At 52.4% G+C, this 21,632-nt stretch overlaps 1 protein-coding gene across 1 annotated transcript in view; it reads right to left on the reverse strand.

Annotated features, from left to right (window-relative positions):
• Positions 1-4,803: 4,803 nt before the first annotated feature.
• The window catches only part of CYTH4 (cytohesin 4), a 36,253-nt gene continuing 19,424 nt past the window's right edge, over positions 4,804-21,632 (reverse strand). The window contains exons 8-13 of the mRNA XM_034777197.1: positions 21,441-21,589; positions 9,733-9,844; positions 9,308-9,384; positions 8,846-8,917; positions 6,537-6,691; positions 4,804-5,991 (exon numbers count right to left, since the gene is read on the reverse strand). Coding sequence (XP_034633088.1) covers positions 5,919-5,991; positions 6,537-6,691; positions 8,846-8,917; positions 9,308-9,384; positions 9,733-9,844; positions 21,441-21,589 — 638 coding nt within the window. The 3' untranslated portion in view covers positions 4,804-5,918. The remainder of the gene's footprint in view (positions 5,992-6,536; positions 6,692-8,845; positions 8,918-9,307; positions 9,385-9,732; positions 9,845-21,440; positions 21,590-21,632) is intronic.

Consider the following 21,632-nt stretch of genomic DNA (forward strand, 5'->3'; position numbering starts at 1 on the left):
CGGTGCTGCGGAGTCTGGCTCCGGTTCAGCGACTTGCCTTCCGGTGATAATCGGGGGCTTTCCCGGGACTCTGCCAAGGAAGGGCCTTCGCTCCCCGAAGGCAGCCTGCTTGGGGAATCTTCAGTGCCCTCAGAGAGCTCTAGAGGTGCACCACCCCTGCTGGGGGGCCACAGGGACTCTGGGGAGGGGCGAGGGTAGAGAAGGGGCGAGGGTACAAACTCTTCGGATAGCAGCTAGTCATGCAATAGGGGTGTTTCATGAAAAAAACACTAGTTTTCTTGAAGTGATTGTGACAAAAATACTCCCCATTTTGGTTCAGCCTCCCCTCGAGCACGGAACCTGGTTTGATGATTGACACCAAACATTTTGCCCAGATTTTTTTCTTGTTTCCTTTTTTCTCTCTCTCCCTCTCCCATCCGTCCCTTTCCCATTTGCCCCTGAAAAAGGACAGGGAAAGGGAGAGAAGTGGGGGAAGGGGGCAAGAAAACAAACCAAAACTAGATTTGGGGTCGGGGGGGGAGGGAGTGGATGGGGCAGTTGTTAAAATAGCAGAAAAATTAGGAAAAAAAGAACCATTATAGACACACATGTAAATTCATGTAGAAAAAGGCCAATGTCACACATTCCCATTGCACCACAAATATCAACCAGCTCACAAAGCCCCCCCGACACAGATACAATCTCCAGTCGCCCTGACACAGACACACTGGCCCTGTGGGGAGATTGGACATTTGTTACAGCTCTCGGACCCCTCCCTCCAGAGGCCCCCCGCGCTGCCCAAAGAGGAGTGAGTGTGTGTCTGTGGGGGAGGGGGGAGGGCGGGGGACTGTGTGTGTGTGAGATGCCAACCTGTCAGGGCTGTGACTACAGCTGACAAGTTTTCTTAATAGAAATAAATATTCATATAATTGATTAGCCATAATTACAACCCAAATCACCCCATCTTCACCCAGCTCAATATGCCTGTGACCCGCACGGGGAGAAAAGACAGCAGCAAGAAGTGTCTCTCCTGCCGGTATTATTAGGAGGTCTCTGTCCCTAATAGGAAAAGGCTGTCTTGGATCTTCTCACCCTACAGCTCCTTGTCCCAGAAGAGCACCCAGGCCCCACCCCAGGAATAGGCCTGTCTCAATAGCTGCCCCCTCCCAAGAATCCCCTGTGCCAGACTGGAATGGTGCTGTATCTATAGATCTCACTCTCCAACTCAGCTGGGATGTGTCTACACTGTAGCATGCCCCACTCAGGAGTTAAGCCCATCCTTTTTGCAGTGTAGACATATCCTCCAACTCCCCTCTGTCCCACGCTAGCAGCCGTCTCACTAATCTTGACTCCCCATTCCCCACTGGGGTGAGTCTCTACACGCCAGAGATCCACCACGGCTGCGGCCTCCTGGGGAGGTGAGATAGGAGCTGCGTCTGGGCCCGCAGACAGAGCTGGGGTGAGGAGCGGAGCCAGGCAGGTTTCCAGCCCCATTCCTTCACCTTGCCAGGAGGGAGCCAGTGATGCCTTTGCTGGTTTTGCGGCTGCCCCCAGCTGGGTGGGGGGAGCGGGCGCGTGCAGAATGGCAATGCCCCCCTGGTGCCAGCAGGGAATGGCCCAGCCAGGTGAGGGTTGTGGGGGGCCCGAGAGCACAGAGACGCTGGAAGGAGGGCCGCGTGCCTTCTCCCCGGGAAGGACGGGGCTATGGCTGGTGCCCCAGTCTCATGGTCTGTACAGTGCCCCAAAGCCCTGGGGAGGCACAGCCTGCTGGAGCTAAGCAGAATGACCCATAGCCAGGAAGGCCTTTTACTGCTATTCCTTGCCATACAGACAACCCAGCCACCCGGGGTCTCATGGGGGTGCTGGGTGGCTAATGAGGACCCATGCACTCCCCCTGCCCCTTCCATTGCATCACGTCCGATCTCCTAGGGCAGCACACAGTGGGAGAAGGTCCAGGGGACACATTCTGGCCCGGCGAGAACGAAATGACGTATGAGTCCCTGGGACAGGCCCCATTCATCTTCATCAATGGGCAGGGGAAGAATTGGAAATGGCAGGGTGAGATTAGACTGCAGCGCATCCCTGTCACAGTCATTTAGATCCCTGCCACCTTGCCACTGTGCGAGAGCGTGGGCGCCTATGGTGCTGTCCATTCAGGAACCTCGGACAGGTGCTCCCCCCCCCTCCAGGAGCCAGCCTCCCCTGGGGGGTGGGGAAAGCCGCTCAGACCCTGTGACATTCAGGAATGGGAGGGGTGCGTGGCTCATAGTACGCCTGAGCACCATCCTCAACCCCTGCCCCAGTCAGATCCTCCCCTTTCCCCCTATGGTGCACCCCTTCCCCTAAAATGCAGATTCTTCCACTTCAAAAACAAAAAGCACCCACCTCCCTGCCAAAGGAGAAACCTCATTTGTTTTCGGCAGTACGGGGCATATGACACATAGTTGAGCAGTGCTGATTCCACCCAGTAGGGGGCTAACATGCGACAGCAGCACTGAGATACTGCAGTGAGGGGCACTATAGCAAGGCCTCAGAGAGAAATGCACCAGTCAGCTCATTAGACGGGGGACAAACCACCCCTGGTGACAAACTGCAGAACAAAATTTGGTTCAGAATCCAACACCCCCCCCACGAGCTCAGGCATGGCTGGGCTTGAGGATCCAATGTGTCCTTTTTATAGCCATAGGTGCAAATGACATTTGGATCCGGAGCAGAAGGTTAACCCAGAATACAGTTTTGGGCCCATCCATCTGCCCAGCTCTCTCATAAGCTTCCCTGCACCTTCCTCTGGGCTGTGCTTTTAGTGTGCTTGCTATATATATATACACTTCTCTAAGTTGAAGTGCCTGAAACCCCTGGCTTCCCTCCCAGCTGCCACCTCCCTTGCTTGCAAATGATTTCTAGAAAGCCATTTAAAATGTATTATCCTTCCAAGGAGGAGCCGATAAACAGGCTTGGGAGGGGCAGGCGCCGGAGGCACAATGCAGTGAGCTGCCATATTTCCTGGCTTTGCGTTGTTCTCCTCCTGGCCTTTTACCAAGATCGATGGCCATTTATTATGAAAATAAATTACCAGCTGTGTGCAGGAGGCCTTGATGGGAGGGGGACAAGTGTCAGCCTTTCCTCTGTGTGTGTCTGCTTGTATGTGTATGTGTGTGCGTCACCCGGTGCCGCTGGTGACGAGAGAGCGGAGCGTTTTTGCTAGCCATCAATCTGTCAAATTTACTATCTAATGGCATGTGTGCGCGTGCTGTGATTTCTAGCAGCGAGACGCAGGAGGATGGGTGTCTGTGGCCAGTGAGACACAGCAAATGTCCAGTGTCTGGCTGTTGGAGCCACACAAATCATTCATGTAGTGAGTTTGTGGGTGCTGTGAATGTGTGTGCCAACAGTGTGCTGATTTGGGGTTGGGGGAACTCAAGTTTTGGCTGTCCAGCATGAGGCGTCCCCGGCCAGGGGGCCAATATTGACATTTGTGCCCATTCTGTGTGTGCACGGGGCTGGGTTGGGCTCTCGGTAGGCATGTGTTCAGGCAGGGTGTGTGGGTAGCGGGTGTGCCCGTCTAGTGAACTTAGTGCGCCTTGTGTTGTCAGTGGGTGGCATGCACTAGGTGAGTGGTGTAGTGGAGCTATGCTGGGTAGAGCGGATGGTGCATGAACGACTTGGGAGATGAGATTTTTACACTGGAGCCTTGGAAGGATGACAAACTCTGCCCCCTGTCCTCCCCTCCTCAACCCCCTGGAGAAGGGAAACCCACTACCTCCATTCCTGTCTCGCTGGATGAGTTGGATGGATGAGTTGAATAACTGCCTACTCCATCGCCTTTCGTGTTACCCACCCATTGCCCTTCTCGCCCTCCTCCACCCCGAAATAATCCTGCTCTGGCGCGCATGGGGGGCAATCCAAGGGGAACTGCAGAAGCTAACCAAAGGAGGACTGAGATAAGAGCCCTGCACGAGATTTCTGCACTGGACTCTGGGTCCATGCCCCCGGGAGGAAGGGCAGAACCTGAACTGGAGCCCTGTGGCCCCTGGAGTGGAATATGGCAGGTCTTGGGGCACAAGGCCTGAAAACGATCCGCAGAATCTCTTCTTCTGGGCAAGGCTGGGAAGCTGGTGGCATCTTTTAAAATTCACAGAGGATTTTTGGAGAAGTTCCCAGCTGAGGGCAAGATTCTAAGCCCCTCCCTCCTACCCCACCCCACCCCTGCCCCCCATGATCCAGCCTTCCCCCACTGGAGCCCCTACAGATGAGAGACTCGGAGGTTCAATCCCGGAGACATTAATAAAAGAAACCAGACAAAAACCTTCACGTTCCTTCTCGTGGGTGAGCGCGTGCTTCGACTCCGAGATACAGTCCCTGACTCTTGAAATTAATTCCCCATCCCTGGTGCATCGGCAAAATAACTAATCTGGCAGCGCTGGGCTTGCTGCAGATTTCCTGGTGGACAGAGCCCCCTGCAGGAGGAAAGGGGGAGGAAGGAAGGCACAGCAAGGAGCCAGGGAGAGGTCAGAAAACGGGGTTGGTAGGAGGGAGGAAGAGATGCAGGGGCCCTGCAAACTACAGGGTTGGGAGCATGTATGATTCTAACCTGCAATTCCCCTCCTACCTACCATCTCCCGGCTTGTAGGGACCTCTCCCAGTGGGCATCATTGTCTTCCATGGCTCCCTGCCACTTCTCCCCTGGCCTGTTACCATGCTCACCGCGCCCCTCCCGCCTGCATCCAGCTACTCAGTGCCTTTCCGTGTCCCGATACTGCGCTGAATCATCACCCTGGGCGTGCAGCTTTCTAAAGAAGGCAATGTGACATCCTTTGATATCGTCTGTGCAATTCTTATCTTTTAATGATCATTCCACCCTGCGGCTTGTTTGGGGTTTTTACACAAGAGACCAGAGTTCAAAACCCTAGGGCACTGTATGTGCTGGGCATTCCCTGCTCTCCCTGCTTCTGGCCTGAAACGGTGCAGCTGAGTGACCCCTGGGAGCGCTGCAGGCTGGGAGAAGACCCTGAAGATCCACACTAAGGCTTCTCTCCAGAGCCTCAGCCCCTCACAGAAACCTGTTTGCCAGGCCCTGAGTATGAGAGACTTGGGAGGTAGAAGAGCAAAGCGGTTACCCTGGCCCAACAGTACAGTACCAAAGGGCACCATTTCTCCTTGTCCCCACGAAACCATCTTGGCTTCCTGCAACCCATTGTCAATGTTCACATATATACACATTGGGGACTCCAAACTATTAATGCTGTCTTCAGGGGCACAGTGTGGGGGACCCTGGAATGACTTGGTGCAGAGAGGGCTCCCCGGTGCACGGGGTCATGTCCCTTGGGCTCTGGTTTCACACTGGGGTTCTTAACCCCAGTGACGACCTCTTCATGGTCACAGGCCTCTCACTTCTCAGGTTTACTTGCGTAGAAGAGCTGCAGCTGGCTCTTGAAGTCTGCTGCTGGCCTGTGGGGAGGAAATCCTGGGGGGAGGAAACCTTCTTGGGATTCCCCCAGAAGAGCCCGCAGGCCTGCTGCCCAGCTCAGTGGCTGGGGAGGGAGTCTGAGAAACCAGACGTCTGCAGGACTGTCCTGGCCAAGTCTGGGGGCTGGAGACCCCTGCAGCCTGTCCAACGTGAGGAGGCCAGTGTGAGGTGTACATAAGGCTATGTCTTGTCATAGAGCCTCTGTCAGTTCAAGTGCGGGAGAGGCTGTGCCCATTGTCCCGGCCTCCAGATCCACGTCCGCATCAACCTACTCCCCTTCAGAATTGAACTCCCGGATTGGAAAGGGAGGAGCCAAATGGGGCTTGCCATCCTGTCAGTCACCTTCTGACCAGTCAGGAGGTAGGGGAAGGTGCTGCTCCTGAGCGTCCTTTGCTGGTAGAGCCCAGTGGGGGAGGATATGGCCCAGTGATTAAAGATCATCTGGGCAGCAACGAGTGGGCCGGCAGCTGGCTCAGTTTTTGCTGGCGATCTTTTTCTTACGGGCTGAGACCAAGTCATAGAAGGGATCCTGGGTGATGCTGGTCCTGGATAGAGGAGGAACGAGAGAGAGATTCAGGGCTGGGAAACGACATGGAAAGCCACAAGGGTCTCTCTGAACCTGCAAACAATGGACCATCTCCCTCCCCCGAACAGGGGATCTGCAGGCCCCTCAGCAGCACCCGGCACCTCCAACTAGTGTAGAGTCAGGCTTTGCAGGCCAGAGGAGGAGCCTGAAGATTCACTGCAAGGGCCTCCAGGCCCTAGATGGCTAATGCACTGGAGCCATAGGGGTGGAGAGGCAAGGGGGTCAGGGATGCCCACAGGTGTGAACATTTATCTCCCCAGGGGTGATGCCCCTCTGCTCCCTTGCATGTGAAATAGCTGCTGCCCAAGTGCCCCAAAGAGGCAAGGTGAGGCCTCCAGCTCTGCATGCTGGCACAGCATTGCCATTCACCTCTCTGCCTGCCGGCACACCACAGGCAGCTCTGGCCTCTGCTAGTGCCATGTCTCCCCTGACCTGAGCTCATTCCACCCCATTTCACCCTGCCTGGGGGAATCCTCTCGTCTCCCTCAGGGCCCGTCCCCTCACCGTATCGCCTCAATCCACAGGTTGCGCTCCTCTGGCGTGGCTGCCGAGATCTTGTAGGACTGGTGCTTGCCTTCTACCACCTTCCCATCCCCATCTGTCTTGCAGGCTTTGATCTTCTGCCCCTTGCAGTTGGGATTGAAGAGCTCGAAGCAGTTCTGCAGGGAGAGACGTGGAGGGAGTCAGGCAGTAAGTCCATTGTTCCAGGGGCCCAGCTTTGGGAGGTCACGCTAAGGGAGTTTGCAGAGGTGGCAGTGGGCTTGTCTGTTCCTGAACTGGGGCCAGGACTTTGCCTGTCATGCTCTGGGGATCTCAGCACTGTTGAGTTAGATGCCAGTAGCTCAGACTTCAAAGTAAAAACCACAACACTCTGCACTCAGTGACTCCTGCACCATTGTGACCACCAAACCATGCTTTACAGAGAGAGAGAACAATGGCCGAGACTCTGGAAAACACCCTGTGGTTTGCGCTGCACCCCAAGCAGCCTACCAGAGACAGTCATACAGGAACACTGCCTAACAGCTTTTGGGCACCTCTGACAGGACAGCATCATCTGTCATACTGCAACCAGCTATGCACAAGGGACAGACAGAAAGGGGGGCAGGTTGAGGTAAGCTTTCTTGGGGAACCTCTCTAACAGCACAGCACTATTTCTTACTCATAGACTTTAAGTCCAGAAGGGACCATCATGATCATCAATTCTGACCTCCTGCACATTGCAGGCCACAGAACTTTGCTCACCCACTCCTGTAATGGACCCCTAACCTCTGGCTGAGTTACTGGAGTCCCCAAATCATGCTTTAAAGACTTCAAATTACAGAAAATCCATCATTTACACTAGTTTAAACCTGCAAGTGACCCCTGCCCTATGCTGCAGAGGAAGGTGAAAAACCCCCAAGGTCTCTGCCAATCTGACCCGGGGGAAAATTCCTTCCTGACCCCAAATATGGAGATCAGTTGGACACCAAGCAAGGCCCACCAGGCAGACACCCGTGAAAGAATCCACTGTAATAGCTCAGAGCCCTCCCCATCTAGTGTCCCATCACCAGCCATTGGAGTTATTTGCGGCTAGCAGTCGCAGATTGGCTACATGCCATTGTAGACAGTCCCGTCATACCATCCCCCCTGCCCCCTAAAGCTCAGTCTTGAAGCCAGTTAGGTTTTTTGCCCCCACTGCTTGGAAGGCTGTTCCAGAACGTCACTCCTCTGATGGTAAGAAACCTTCATCTAATTTCAAGCCTAAACTTGCCGCAGGCCAGTTTATACACTTCCTCCAAAGTAGCACAGTATGGTGTGGCACAAACTCCTGATGAAGGAACCAAATCTAGAGCTGGGCAGAGAAAGGTCGTTTCGTTTTGTGGAGGATTCCAATATTTCAAAATCTGGTTCCATTCAAACTCAGAACAAAACCAAAACATTTCAGCAGTGCCCATGAAAGGGAAAGCCCGGGGTCCCTAACTCTGAGACAGTCTGCCCACCAAGTGAGCTGGAGAGGTGCTGGGTGGGTGAGCTGGCAGGATGCCAGGCAGGTTTTGAAAGCTGTCTGGTTTCTGGAGGAACTCTGTCCATATTGAACCATCGCCACAGAATGTTTCAATTTCAACTAATTGGCAAATTCCCATGAAAAACTTCACTGGAATTTTTCCACCCAGCTCTAACAGAACCATAACTTCCTGGCCTGAAGTCAAGACCCCTGTGCCTTGAGCAATCAGGTCTTGTTCCAGCCCCTGCTCCAGTGTACCCAGAGCTGCTATAGAGAGGGACAGGACTGCTAATAGGCAACTCAAACGTACTGAGTTTGATACTGATCTTCCACCAGTGCAACCCAAGTAAAGGGCCATTGACTAATGTATTACTCCTGGTCTACAGCAGCGTAACAAAGACTAGAACTGCAACCTCCAGGACAACCTCAGCAGAGAGGCCAAGCACTGAGCAGGCTATGGGGAATGAACTCCCCCTGCCACCCATAGGGGCAGCCCCTCCTAGACAGACCTGAAGCACATCAGCAGGGCTAAGGTGTGTGGAAAGTTTATCCTGCCGCTGCCCATGCTGTGCCTGCCCCTGTCTTGGAGGTAAAGGGAGGGTTTGGTCTCTGCAGCTGTTGATCCCGTGTTTCTCACCTGCACACATGTGGTGCTTTAAAGAGAATCTGCCTGGGGCTGGGTCCCGGGGTGGGGCAGTTCAGACACTCCGCCTTCCAAGACAGCAGAGTGCTGCCTGGGACAATGCCGCTGAGCGGGGCCGGAGGAGATAAACCTGCTAGCGTCTCTGACGACACATGCTTGTCGCGGTACCAAACGGTGGAGACTTACTGGCTTTTTGGGGTCTTCCACTTTCCGAACCGATAGATTCTCCAGGGGGATGATCCCCAGAGGTTCTTTATCCTGGAAGCCAACGAGAAGCAGGTATGAGGGTCTGACATGCTCCCAGCGCCCAGACCAATGAAGTGTTGCTCCCCATTGCCCTGGCATGCACCCCAGAGCATTATGGCAAAGCAGGCTCCCAACACAAACACACTAGCAAATCAAAGGGGAGCTTGGTGCCCATGGCTATAGCTGGCCAGAGTTCTGCCTGACAGAACGTATCATATGGTTGATTCTAATCAGTCTGGAATGGCAGCTGTGGGTCATAGCTTGGGGCGGGGGGTGGGAATGGTAGGGCTCAGTCTGACTGCAGTCCAGGGATGACAGAGTGGCGTGTATCCCCATCCCTCATTACCCCTGGAAAATATAGAGCCCCTGGGAGAGAACTCCTTGACTGAAGTGCAGCCTTACCGTGGTGTATTCAAAGTAGTACAGGCAGTTGTCAGTCAGAATGAACCAACGGCGCTTCCAGGTCTTCACCCGGCCTCCTAGGGGCAGCAAGATTCAAAATGTGTCAGTCCCTGACAGCTCCCCCTCACAATCACCCCCTGAAGATTAGTGCCCAGGGATATAACCTCCACCCCATGCTGAACGCACCCCCGGAGCTGGCACAGCTCAGAACTGGGGGGAGGGGAGGCATCCTTCTCAGCAGACTGGCTTTGGGAGGTGCAGGCGTGGGCTGGTTAGAGAACAGCCGGTACGTTTGAACACCAGGGGTCAGGCTCAACCCGCGGCAGCAGAAGGAAGGGCGGCTGCTGCAGACCTCCACAGGGTTGCATAGGAAACTCTTGGGGTGATGCTTATGGTGGTGAGCTGCACAAGGAGGCGCTTCGTACCCAGTTTAAGGAGCCAGCCCTCACGGCTGGGGTTGAAGAAAGTGTGCGTGAGGTCATTGCCATCATCCTCCGGGATGGAAAATGGCTCATTCTTGATGCTCTCGAACAGATTCTGCCCCAGAGAAAGAGGGAGAGAAATGAAAACACTGGCATAGGGTGACCTGACTTAACTCACTGACATTCCCTACATATGGATGGACAGGGGTTGAGGCTACGTGGTACCCCATAATGCTCATCTCACAGGGACAAAATGGGAGTGGTATGTGTGCGTTCAACATCCCTGTGCCGAAACAGGCCCTAGTTACATGTGCACGCACACACACTCAATGGAGAACACTCCTGTAAGTGAGCAATCAGGTGTGGGTACACACACACACACACACACATATGCCCATGCGGACAGCATGCTATTTTGCATGGCCACGCACAAGCGCAGAGGGTAGCAATGAGAAGCAGACACACCTACGTGTGAGCTACCAGGCACACCCCAGTACATTGCACAGCTGTGGGAGGGGATTCTGGTTTCTCGTCCTGTACGGGTATGACATTGTGCTACTTGACATCACTTATTACGCAAAATTCTGAGTAAAAGGTTCCTGCAATTTCCTCCAAACAACTGTCAGGAAGCTGAGCCCTTTCCACTGAGGGAGGAGTGGGGCTGAGGGGTGCTACATCAAGCCAGGGCTGCTGCTGGAGTCGGTGGGTGGGTGTCGTGAGCAGGACAGAGTCGATACAGGGTTCTGAGTGCCAAACAATCACTATGGCCTGTACGAGCCCCCTGATGCCAACCGGCAAAGGGCGTGTGGTTATGTAACAATAAATCCCAGCAGGCCTGAAAAACTCACTACACCCAACACACAGCTGTCAGAATATTTAGCCAAATGCTGTCTTGTAAGGTATCATATGAAAACTGGTGCCACGCTGGTCATGAAGATCATTGTGTGATGTATGTATGGGTTGTGTATAAAGAGTTGTGTATGGGCGCTGGCAATATGTTCTTACGCTATGTTGTGGAGGCAGCTGATGAGCAAGCCTGCCTTGGAGAAAGGAATGTGGCTTTACCTGTCAGCATGGATCACGCTCTGAGACAACAGCATGGCTTGATCACAAGCAAAGGCCAAGGAAAGTACATTTGCATCCAAAGTGAGCGAGCCACCCAGAAAGCAAATTGACCAGAGGATGAGGAGCGGCCTTGTCACCTGCACCCCGAAGAACAAGCAGCCGAGGAGAGGAGCCGTGGGGTTACTTTTCGGAGAATACATTTATACGGAGTATAAAAAGAAGCAAGGGGACTCCTTTGTTATCCATCACTTAGGGGACCCTGTGAATGGTGGGTCCTCCTGCTGGAGGGGCTGGGGGCGCTGATAGCTTGATGGAGGTGTGAAAGCTGCTGAGGCAGATGGCTGCTTGCTAAGGTTAAGTTTGAGTCACTAGAAAACGTGTGCTTTTTGTGTTGTTTGTAACCATCTCTTTTCCTCCTGCTTCGGGTCTCTTCAGTCTCTGTTCTGTGTTCAGACACTTGGGCTTGGCTTTAAAATTTTATTAAGATGATGTTAAAAAAAATTGACAGGTTTCAGAGTAGCAGCCATGTTAGTCTGTATCCGCAAAAAGAACAGGAGTACTTGTGGCACCTTAGAGACTAACAAATTTATTAGAGCATAAGCTTTCGTGGGCTACAGCCCACTTCATCGGATGAATATAGAGTGAAACATATATTGAGGAGATATATATACACACATTCAGAGAGCATGAACAGGTGGGAGTTGTCTTACTGTATATGTATATGTATATATGTGTGTATATATATCTCCTCAATATATGTTTCACTCTATATGCATCCGAAGAAGTGGGCTGTAGTCCACGAAAGCTTATGCTCTAATAAATTTGTTAGTCTCTAAGGTGCCACAAGTACTCCTGTTCTTTTTTTAAAAAAATTGTGAACAGAGTTTGAGCATAGAAGTTTCTGGTTATCAGGGAATAACATACAGATTATCGAGGGTGCAAAGTTTGGCTTAAGATCAGATGGCATGAGGAATACATAATCTGCAATATCCCCAATTGGGGGTAAAAGGTTGTGACAATGCGGTTCTGGCGGAACCCAACTGAGAGTGCCAACTCAGGACAAATTGCTCAAATAGGGCAGTTACAGCCCAAGGCTGGGGTTTTTTCCACCTCTAAGGCAAACCAAACCAGCCAGACTAGGAGGACTTCGGTCTCACCCCACTGGCTAACCGCAAGTCTCACAAGCAATCTCCTTAGACACTCCAGTTTCCCAGTGTTCCCACCAGTGCCACTCGTTATGGGGACAAATGGTTATGAGAACCAATACCCCAGTAAAAGAAAAAGGTTCTCCTGATCCCAAAGGACCAAGCCCCAGACCCAGGTCAATAGACAAATCAGGTCTTACCCACAAATCACGCTGTTGCCAATCCTTTAGAATCTAAAATCTAAAGGTTTATTCATAAAAGGAAAAAGATAGAGATGAGAGTTAGAATTGGTTAAATGGAATCAATTACATACAGTAATGGCAAAGTTCTTGGTTCAGGCTTGCAGCAGCGATGGAATAAACTGCAGGTTCAAATCAAGTCTCTGGAATACATCCCCCGCTGGGATGGGTCCTCAGTCCAAAGCTTCAGCTTGTAGCAAAGTTCCTCCAGAGGTATGAAGCAGGATTGAAGACAAGATGGAGATGAGGCATCAGCCTTATATAGTCTTTTCCAGGTGTAAGAACACCTCTTTGTTCTTACTGTGGAAAATTACAGCAAAATGGAGTCTGGAGTCACATGGGCCAGTCCCTGCATACTTTGCTGAGTTACAAGGCGTATCTGCCTTCTCTCAATGGGTCCATTGTATAGCTGATGGTCCTTAATGGGCCATCAAGCAGGCTAGGCAGAGCTAACACCAGTTTGTCTGGGATGTCACCCAGCAGCACAGCATAAGTTTGAAATACAGACAGTATAGAGCCAATATTCATAACTTCAACTACAAAAGTGATACACACATATAGACAGCATAATCATAACCAGTAAACCATAACCTTGTCTTAGACACCCCATTTGACCCCCTTTATACAAGATTTGCGTGCCACTACAGGACCTTGGTTGCAACAATGATCTATATGGTCCCAGATTATATCAATAACGTCACAAAGGTTGATGGGTCAAAGTACGGACATTGAGATATGAGGGTATGAAGTTCATAGAGTGGTTGTGTTCGGGTGTGGAGTATAATGAGTGGATATGATGATGAGGATGGATTGACCCTCATTTGGTGAGATTTAATGTTTAGGGAGTTTATGGTTCCAGTTCATATGATCCAACGGAGAAGGTCATTTGGTCCCTTTCTCGTAGTGGAAGAATGATGTCATTCTGGCCCACGCCTCCTGGTACTGTCGGTGGCCGGTGATGTGCTCGATGTAGATGTCCCTGGACCATCGGATGGCATTTGAGACCATGCGGCGCCGCATGAGACGTGCGTACTGTCGACTGATCCTGCAGGTCCACAGCACACGCTCGTTGCAGGGGTCCCAGGCGCCCAGGGCTCCGACAATCAGGGCGTCCATCTGCACCTCATAGCCCTTCGCTCTCAGGGTGTCAGCCAGGGGGGCGTACTTTTCCAACTTACGAGCTCGGGCTTCGCAAAATGCCGGAGTCCTGTTCTCAAAGGAGACCGTGACGTCAACGAGGATGATCTTTTTCTGGGCCTCGTCGGTGATGACCACGTGAGGTCGTAACTGGCTGTTGGTACCGGGGATGGTGCAGTTCACGGAGATCTCCCCCAGGTGTGGCGCAATGGCTTTCACCAGGCGGTTCTGGATGGCGTTGTGGCGCAGCTGCCAGGCTCTGGAGTGGGGTTTGCAGCTGCACAGGACGTGGGGCAGGGTCTCGTTGGGGTAGCTGCACTTCCTGCAATGCTTGTCTCGGTTCATGTGGCGGACGGCTCCGTTGAGCGGGACGCAGTTGAGCCGGGCACGGTGGATGAACCGCCAGTCGGCGAAACGGGTGAAGCTGCTCCCCTCGAGGAAGTGGTTGCTGGCGTCCCACTTGCTGGTCAACTCAAAGGCTTTACCCTGGTCCGGTTTACACTTCAGGGTTTCCGCGTACAGCGAGCGGATGGCGGCCTTCAGAGTCCTCTCCAGCAAGCCCCTGGCCCTCAGGGTAACGACGGTGTTGTCGTCGGACCTGATCTGCGGCACCCGGATTTCCAGCTCCTGGCGCTCCTCGCACCACTCCCAGCGGTAGCTGATGCACTTCCCCAGGCGACGTGTGGTGTTGTGAGCACGGGACCACAGTGAAGCCTACACACCATCTCAGCAGTGGCGGATTAGCGAATTTGCCGCCCCTAGGCCCTCAAAAAATTGCCGCCTCCCCCCACACCCCCACGCGCCAGTTCACTTCCGCTCCTCCACGGCAAGCCTGGGAGGGAGGGAGGGGGGAGAATAAGAGTTGTGGTGCGCTCAGGGGATGGCGGAGGTGGAGTGGAGGTGAGCTGGGGCAGGGAGCAGTTCCCTGCCCCCTCCCTAAGAGTTACTCTCCGCGCCCGCCGGCCCCAGCTCACCTCCGCTATCCCCCGAGCACGCCGCTACTCGCTTCTCTACTCGCTTCTCCTCCCTTCCTCCCAGCGCTTTCGCGCGGCACGCATGGGAGGGAGGAGGGAGAAGGGGAGTTGCGGCATGCTCGGGGGATGGCGGCAGTGGAGCAGAGGTGAGCTGGGACGGGAAGCAGTTCCTGGCCCCACACCCGGGTTACTCCCTGCGCCTGCGGGGACCCAGCTCACCTCTGCTCCGCCTCCTCCAAGCGCGCCGCTACTCGCTTCTCCCTCCCTCCCAGCGCTTTCATGCGGCAAGCCTGGGAGGGAGGTGGAAGGAGGGAAGTGCGGTGTGGCTGGGGGAGGAGGCAGGCTGGGGATTTGGGGAAGGGGCAGAGTTGGGGAGGGGGCGCGAGCAAATTTGCTGCCCCTGCAAATTTGCCGCTCTAGGCCTAAGCCTTGTCGGCCTAGGCGATAACACTGGTCTACAATTTTTGAGAAGTCGTCTGCTTCAGAGATAAAATGTGCTATTTGTTATGTATTTTGATGTGCTGAATTCAAATATGACAATTAAAACAACTGATTGGCTACTGTTTCTAAGATATTTAAGTTTTTACATTTTATGTCTATGTATATTGTGTAGATAGTAGAGTTTTAATCATAAATTGTAAACCTAGGTCTTTTCATGTGTTTATGGTTGCTTTACATGATAATATTGCACCTGTCCTGTTTATGTAACACTTTAAAAATCAGCAAAAAGGTTATATAAATAAAATTGATTATGAAACAAAAGGCAAAAAACTATTATGTACATAGTTTAGTCCTATTCAGTGTCTACTCGGCGCTTCTTGGCTTGTCTCTTGTATTCATTAAATGGAGCATCTCTTGTCACTGTCCAGCAATAGTCTGCAAGCATTGATGGGCTCCATTTGCCCTGATAGCGTTTCTCCATTGTTGCAATGTCCTGGTGAAATCGCTCGCCGTGCTCGTCGCTCACTGCTCCGCAGTTTGGTGGAAAAAAGTCTAGATGAGAGTGCAAAAAATGTATCTTTAGTGACATGTTGCAACCAAGGCTTTTGTATGCCTTGAGGAGGTGCCGAGAAAATGTATTGCCACTAACTGGAAGGCTTTCCATGCCATCTTTTCCTTGCCACGCAGTGCATGGTCAAATGCATCATCTCAAAGAAGTTCACGAATCTGAGGACCAACAAAGACACTTTCCTTTATCTTAGCTTCACTTAACCTTGGAAATTTTCCACGGAGGTACTTGAAAGCTTGTGTTTTGTCAATGGCCTTGACAAAGTTCTTCATCAGACCCAGCTTGATGTGTAAGGGTGGTAACAAAATCTTCCTTGATTCAAGAAGTGGTGGATGCTGAACACTTTTCCTCCCAGGCTCCAATGACTGTCGGAGTGGCCAATCTTTCTTGATGTAGTGGGAATCTCTTGCACGACTATCCCATTCACAGAGAAAACAGCAGTACTTTGTGTATCCAGTCTGCAGACCAAGCAAGAGAGCAACAACCTTCAAATCGCCACAAAGCTGCCACTGATGTTGGTCATAGTTTATGCACCTCAAAAGTTCTTTCATGTTGTCATAGGTTTCCTTCATATGGACTGCATGACCAACTGGAATTGATGGCAAAACACTGCCATTATGCAGTAGAACAGCTTTAAGACTCGTCTTCGATGAATCAATGAACAGTCTCCACTCATCTGGATCGTGAACGATGTTGAGGGCTGCCATCACACCATCGATGTTGTTGCAGGCTACAAGATCACCTTCCATGAAGAAGAATGGGACAAGATCCTTTTGACGGTCACGGAACATGGAAACCCTAACATCACCTGCCAGGAGATTCCACTGCTGTAGTCTGGAGCCCAACAGCTCTGCCTTACTCTTGGGTAGTTCCAAATCCCTGACAAGGTCATTCAGTTCACCTTGTCTTATGAGGTGTGGTTCTGAGGAGGAGGATGGGAGAAAATGTGGGTCCTGTGACATTGATGGTTCAGGACCAGAAGTTTCATCCTCTTCCTCTTCCTCGTCTGACTCAAGTGAGAATGATTCTGGTGCATCAGGAACCGGCAGTCCTTCTCCGTGGGGTACTGGGCATATAGCTGATGGAATGTTTGGATAATGCACAGTCCACTTTTTCTTCTTTGACACACCTTTCCCAACTGGAGGCACCATGCAGAAGTAACAATTGCTGGTATGATCTGGTGGCTCTCTCCAAATCATTGGCACTGCAAAAGGCATAGATTTCCTTTTCCTGTTCAACCACTGGCGAAGATTTGTTGCACAAGTGTTGCAGCATATGTGTGGGGCCCACCTCTTGCCCTGATCTCCAATTTTGCAGCCAAAATAGAGGTGATAGGCTTTCTTAACCATAGTGGTTATACTGCGCTTTTGTGATGCAAAAGTCACTTCACCACAAACATAGCAGAAGTTATCTGCACTGTTCACACAAGTAGGAGGCATCTCTGCTCACTTTGGCTAAACAGAAATGTGTCCCTTTGCAAAATCAAACACTGACAAATAAGAGAGCACGACACTGTATGATTTCTAGAGCTGATATAGGGCAATTTGTTCAGCAGAGTGATGTAAGCTTCATTATGATTGCATCATCCATGACTTCTAGGAATAACATGATGCAATTCCTATCATGTATGACGCAATACCAGCTTCAGATTGCATCATTCATTGTTTTGCCTAAAAAGCAAGTACTGTCCAAACCCAGTCATAGATTTATTCATAGATCCAGTCAAAGATGTATTTTAGTCATTTCTGGTTTAAATTGAGATCCCTTCCCTTTATAACTCACTTATCCTCCACCATTCCCAAGTCAAGGGTCGTATATACTGACCCAATAGCATATCTTGAAAACTAGAGCCAATCAACAATTTTAAGCAGCATTTTCGTTCTCAGTGACCCAGAATTAGTAAAGTTTGACTACATTTATTTCAGAAGTATTTTGGCTGTAGAGCAGTGTAATACGCCGCTGCATCTCAGTGCTGTGTATTAAGGTGAAGAATGTGTCCTCAGTGAGCCAGCTGGCTGGTGTGGATTCTGTCTCTTTGGAGGCACCAGCTGACGTGGTATTTCTGTGGGCATCCAGGGCTGGGACTTGTTGCTGCAGAGGAACATTTTTCCTGGGGGCTTGAGAACGGGTTCACTGAATGTTACCGGCAAGGACAGGTTAAGACTGGCAGTGTCTTGAGGAGTTTGTTGGTGAGGTGGACAGACAGGGGGGTTAACACAGTGGTTTAGAGTTCTGGGCACCCCAAGAAAGAGTTACAATTGTGGCACTGGGCAGGGCCCCTCTCCACAGGCTAAACCTGAGCAGGAGACACTAGACCAGTGGTTCTCAGACTTTTGCTCTGGTGACCCCTTTCACACAGCAAGCCTCTGAGTGCGACCCCCCTTATCAATTAAAAACACTTGTTTATATATTTAACACCATTATAAATGCTGGCTGCAAAGCGGGGTTTGGAGTGGAGGCTGACAGCTCGTGACCCCCCATGTAATAACCTCGTGACCCACTGAGGGGTCCCGACCCCCAGTTTGAGAACCCCTGCTCTAAACCTTCCCTGTAGGGCATTGTGTGAGAAGGGAGGAGCTGTCATGCTGCCTTCCCTGAGGCGCAGCCATGCGGTGGCTGGTCTCCACAGCTCTGGGAATTGCACGAGAGAAGCAGGGTATGCACACACTGCTTTGCGGCTGCCAATGCAGGCCAGCGGCAGCATTTGGTCTCTTAGGGCTAGACTTTCTGCCCCCATTTAGGCCCCTGAACAAGGGCCACGGGGTGCTGCTCTGCTCTTTTGGAAACCTGGCCGTTAAGGCTCTTCCTTGCCCAAGCCTAACGACTCCCTTTCGTAAGTACAGATCCCCGTCTGGTCTGAGTACTGATACTGCCAAGTGAGCCAGAGGGTGAACCTGCAGGGGGTGCCACCAGGATCCTCAGCAGAGGGAGGCCTAGCGAGAGGGAGAATGGCCCCCGGGCAATACAGGAATTCACCAGGTAAAATAAATCCCTTGAGACTTTCCGAGGCTGAGGCCAGGGGCACAAGGCCATTTGGGATCAGAGAAACCTGAGCTACAAATAGCACGACGTGTGCAGAAAGAGACGCCAGAGTCCTTCTTTGAGCAAACGCCCCTCAGCGAAGACACATGGCAATCGCAGAGCCAGGCTCTGAGACCCTTATTCACGTCAGCACCTTACGCCGCGAGTCGTTCCCCGGGAGTCAATGGGGATGTTCCTGGGTGCTACTCAGTGTGAGTAAGGGGGTCAGAATTTGGCCCACAATGACATCATCATCATCATCATCAGCAGCAGCAGCAGCAGCAACAGCAGCAGCATCTTGATGCCCCAGATGTACACACACCATGCCCAGAGCAGCTTACAGACAAAGGCTGGGGTTAAGGGAGTCAGGTGCCCAGCTCTCTTGGCAGGTTGCTGGGCGTTGGGTGCCTCGCTCCATTAGGCCCATTAAAAGACCCAGCCCGACAAAGGCAGACATCCCCACACACAGATACACACTCGCAGACACGCACACCACCCACACATCCCCAACAGACACACCCACCGCTAACCACACTCGCAAAGGCGCACGCAACCCTCACAGATTCGTTCTCTCTCTCTGTTACATACACACACACACACACCGCACACTCTCCGCCCCACACTCTCCTAGTCTGCAGCACACCCTGGCCAGCAAGGCCACATTGGCAGGCTCTCTCCAATGTACCTTCCCTGTCCCCCGGCCAAAGCACATTCTCTCATCTTCCAGACACCCATACCCCGTGTGACGTTATTGATATAATCTGGGACCATATAGATCATTGTTGCAACCAAGGTCCTGTAGTGGCACCCAAATCTTGTATAAAGGGGGTCAAATGGGGTGTCTAGGACAAGGTTATGGTTTACTGGTTATGATTATGCTGTCTATATGTGTGTATCACTTTTGTAGTCGAAGTTATGAATATTGGCTCTGTACTGTCTGTATGGCAAATTTATGCTATGCTTCTGGGTGACATCCCAGACAAGCTGAGATTAGCTCTGCCTAGCCTGCTTGATGGCCCATTAAGGACCATCAGCTATACAATGGACCCATTGAGAAAAGGCAGATACGCCTTGTAACTCAGCAAAGTATGCAGGGACTGGCCCATGGACTCCAGACTCCATGTTGCTGTAATTTTCCACAGTAAGAACAAAGGTGTTCTTACACCTGGAAAAGACTATATAAGGCTGATGCCTCATCTCCATCTTGTCTTCAATCCTGCTTCACACCTCTGGAGGAACTTTGCTACAAGCTGAAGCTTTGAACAAAGGACTGAGGACCCATCCCAGCGGGGGATGTATTGCAGAGACTTGATTTGAACCTGCAGTTTATTCCATCGCTGCTGCAAGCCTGAACCAAGAACTTTGCCATTACTGTATGTAATTGATTCCATTTAACCAATTCTAACTCTCATCTCTATCTTTTTCCTTTTATGAATAAACCTTTAGATTTAGATTCTAAAGGATTGGCAACAGCGTGATTTGTGGGTAAGATCTGATTTGTATATTGACCTGGGTCTGGGGCTTGGTCCTTTGGGATCAGGAGAACCTTTTTCTTTTACTGGGGTATTGGTTTTCATAACCATTTGTCCCCATAACGAGTGGTACTGGTGGTAATACTGGGAAACTGGAATGTCTAAGGAGATTGCTTGTGAGACTTGCAGTTAGCCAGTGGGGTGAGACTGAAGTCCTCTTAGTCTGGCTGGTTTGGTTTGCCTTAGAGGTGGAAAAAACCCCAGCCTTGGGCTGTAACTGCCCTATTTGAGCAATTTGTCCTGAGTTGGCACTCTCAGTTGGGTTCCACCAGAACCGCATTGTCACACCCCGCTCCTGGAGCACCCCTGCTACCCCAGTATGGGAGAGTCCACTTATTCCATCTTCCTCAGCAGCTGGGTCACTAAGGTTGCCAACTTTCTACTCGCACAAAACCGAACACCTTTGCCCTGACCCTCCTCTGAGGCCAGTCCTTCCCCACCCCTCCTTCGAGGCCCCGCCCCTGCTCACTCCACCCCCCCACTCTGTCGCTCGCTCTCCCCACCCTCACTCACTCACTCATTTTCACAGCCTGACTCAGGGGGTTGGGGTGTGGGAGGGGGTGAGGGCACTGGCTGGGGGTGTGGGCTCCAGGGTGGGGCCGGGGATGAGGGATTTGGGGTGCAGGAAGGGGATCCGTGCTGGGAGATGGAACCGAGGGGTTCGGACGCAGAGTATGGGAGGGGGCTCTGGGCTGAGGCAGGGGGTTGGGGTATGGGAGAGGGTACTGGCTCTCGGCTGGGGATGTGGGTTCTGGGGTGTGGCCAGAAATGAAGGGTTCAGGGTGCGGTAGGGGGCTCTGGGATGGGGCAGGGAGGTGGGGTGCAGGGGGTGAGGGCTCCAGCTGGGGATGCAAACTCTGGGGTGGGGCTGGGGATGAGGGGTTTGGGGTGCAGGAGAGTGCTTCAGGCTGGGATCGAGGGGTTTGGAGGGCAGGAGGGGGATCAGGGTTGGGGCAGCGGGGTGGAGTGTGGGGTGGATGAGGGCGACAGGCTCCGGGCGACACTTACCTCAGGCAGCTCCCGGAAGCAGCGGCAAGTCCTCCCTACATCTCCTATGTGGAGGCGCAGCCAGGCGGCTCTGTGCGCTGCCCTGTCTGCAGGCGCCGCCCCCGCAGATCCCATTGGCCGCGTGGTTCCCGGCCAACGGGAGCTGTGGAGCTGGTGCTTGGAGTGAGGGCAGCGTGCAGAGTCCCCTGGCTGCCCCTACGCCTAGGAGCCGGGGTGGGACATACCGGCTGCTTCCGGGAGCCGTGTGGAGCCACGGTAGACAGGGAGTCTGCCTTAGTCCGGCTGTGCTGCCAACCGGACTTTTAATGGTTCTTGTAAAAAACCAGACACCTGATAAGCTTGTGGGGTGATATACCTTGGGCCTAGCAGGCCTTTGTCTCCTTGCACTCTCAGAGCCACGGAGGAGGGAGGAATACTTGGACTTTCCCACTCATGGGGACCATGGATGCTCCAGGAAGGGACCGCCCAGAAATCAGCGCGATGCCTTAGGGAGACGTATCGATGATGCCTTTGGCTGGGTCGGGTATTTCTCCCAGCTCAGCACCCGGCAGCAGGCCAGGCAAGCAGGCAGGAGCACTTACCCGCAGGAGCTCTTCAGGCAGGTCCCCTCCATTGTTGATGCCTCGGTTCATGGCCACGAACCTCTCGAAGGGGGGCTTGTCCTTCACGTTGGGGTTGTGCAGGCTGGTGTTCAGCATGATGACGGAGAAGGAGAGCACGTAGCACGTATCTGCCAGCAAGCGAGAGAGTGCAGAGGGGTGTGGGTGACTGGC

Source organism: Trachemys scripta, chromosome 1, assembly GCF_013100865.1.
Source record: "Trachemys scripta elegans isolate TJP31775 chromosome 1, CAS_Tse_1.0, whole genome shotgun sequence".
Classification (NCBI taxonomy): domain Eukaryota; kingdom Metazoa; phylum Chordata; order Testudines; family Emydidae; genus Trachemys; species Trachemys scripta.